The sequence below is a fragment of the Lichenostomus cassidix genome, chromosome 1 (genome assembly GCF_008360975.1).
Source record: "Lichenostomus cassidix isolate B80296 chromosome 1, HeHo_3.0, whole genome shotgun sequence".
Classification (NCBI taxonomy): domain Eukaryota; kingdom Metazoa; phylum Chordata; class Aves; order Passeriformes; family Meliphagidae; genus Lichenostomus; species Lichenostomus cassidix.
In genome coordinates this window covers 86,950,056-86,952,159 of record NC_139479.1, presented here as the reverse complement: position 1 = coordinate 86,952,159, position 2,104 = coordinate 86,950,056, and the positions used below count along the sequence as shown (strand labels likewise).

The window sequence follows — 2,104 nt, the reverse complement described above, 5'->3', positions numbered from 1 at the left end:
ACTGATAGCATCCAAACTAGATACATTCCATCAGAAGGGGCTTCGTCAACAGAAGGCCCAAGTCCTGTATGTTTTGGTGACAGTCCCTTTAAGAGTAAATAAACTGCCACTAACACTGAAAAGGGTTATGAAATTCCAGTTCTGATATAACAATAATAGAGTGACAGTGATCACTATCTCAGCAAGAGCAGGAAGCTCAAAAGGCCATGTCATTCTTTCCTGAATCATACAGGAATCTGAGTCTTGTCCTCGTTTTTCTGCTGTCTTAGAGAAACCATGGTGATTTCCAAGGAAATTACAGCAAATAGGAAACAATTCAAACAATTCTTCCTAACAAGACTCTAATATAAGTAAAGCAAATTTCCACCCATATTCATGATTCCAGATCAAGGCCCTAAACTACTCATTCCAGCGTCTATTACTTTATACCTCTGATGACTTCAATTTAGTTCATTTGGATCTCAACTAGAAAGTCCAGGCAAAGTGATTCTCTTTAACATGTATCTAACTTTGACAGGACAGGTAGTGTGGTGCCAAATCCTAGCTGGGAGCTCTTGAAATTGTGGATTGCTCCAGATTAACACCATTGTGTGCCCTGCAGGACAGGCAGCAATCACAGCTTCACAAACAGATTCCCCATCGCTTAAAATTGAAAAACCATTGAATAAGAAAAGAAGCAAACAAATAAAATATACACTATAAAGAATGAGGAAGAAACAGACTGATTTGATGGCTTTCATATGAGCCTCTAAGCTGGGATCCCTGAAGCCACTTGCATTATTTTGCATCTGTCTGGTGTGTACCCAGAGAGACCGAATCAGCAGGACACTTGAGACAACAGACAGTATTAAAGGCAAAGCTGTACTTGCATTACAGAGATAAATCAATAAAGTCAAGCTTTCTTTCCTTGTGGTTGTCATTGCTGAAGAGTTTTTCACAGGTATAGGAGCTGTGAAGTTGTCATGCACACCATAGTCACCCCAGGCAAAGGGAATTGCAGTTGCGAAGGAGCAGAGCCATGATGTGAGCAGCATCCAGGGCATCAGCCTGGCAATCCTTTGCTTCAGCCAGATGAAGAAAGACTGCGTAAAACTGGCTACCTTGATACAATAGAACACACTAAGCCAGGCACCAAACCAGAGACCTGAGCAATTCAGAAACATGAAAATTATTTTGGAAACTACAAACACATTTTTCATATAATAGGTTTCAAGAAATATAATCATGAAGAAATGCAGTACACACCAGGACTGCAAAATGATTCTAGATAAACTCAGAGAGATCATGATCATATCATATGGAGACCATGTTTTGCTCCTAATGCAACTTGATGAACTGACAGCCATGATAATTCCATTTCCTAGAATTCCTGCCATGGATTCAATTATAGCAATTGATAGAATAGGGAGAACGAAAGATGTGGCCATTGTAACCTAAGTGCTTGCAATTGTTGCTCAGCTTCACCTGGGCTCCTAAAAGCCTCAGATCTGCCAGGCACTGCCAATCCCAATGAGCTGTTATGGGCACTTGCTCACCTATTTATCTCAGGGGCAGAAGGATCATAATGTCATTCAATATTTCTGCTAGTTTACATGTTGGTTTTGGGGTTGATAGCTCCACTGATTTGTCTAAGCATGCAAATTGGATGAAGACTCAATTACATAGTTTTCAGTTTGGTGAAAGGATTTGCATTGGAAGGGTTATGGAGCAGCTGAAGTGGTGTTTTTCCATCTGCAGGTTTGCACTCCAGTGTCTGATGTCCTGCTTTACATGTCTAGATTTGTTTTTTATATTTCATGCCTATTTATCTCTCTTTCTTGCATTGTTTTTCCTTCAGAGTTTGTAGCAATAATTACTGTGGCTTCTTAATACTAGATCAGCTTCTTTACTTGATCAAATAGATTCCAGTAGCTGCTGGAAAGAGGCATGTCCCAGGTATTTTTGGTGTGTAGAGGTTTTAAGCATTTTAATTTAATTATCATTGCATTCTTCCTCTGAGTGTCCCAAAAGAGAACAATAAATCTATAGGAAGATAAAGATAGAGAAAAGGCAAATCCTTTTATCAGAGTACTTCATTGGTACTTTTTCAACAAGCTGCCTGAAG

General features: G+C 39.5%; 1 protein-coding gene across 1 annotated transcript; it reads right to left on the bottom strand.

Annotated features, from left to right (window-relative positions):
• Positions 1-461: 461 nt before the first annotated feature.
• On the bottom strand, positions 462-1,427 carry LOC146445125 (taste receptor type 2 member 40-like). The gene has a single exon (XM_085049751.1). It carries the CDS (start codon positions 1,425-1,427, stop codon positions 462-464), a length of 966 nt encoding a protein of 321 aa, XP_084905877.1.
• Between the last annotated feature and the right edge of the window lie 677 nt (positions 1,428-2,104).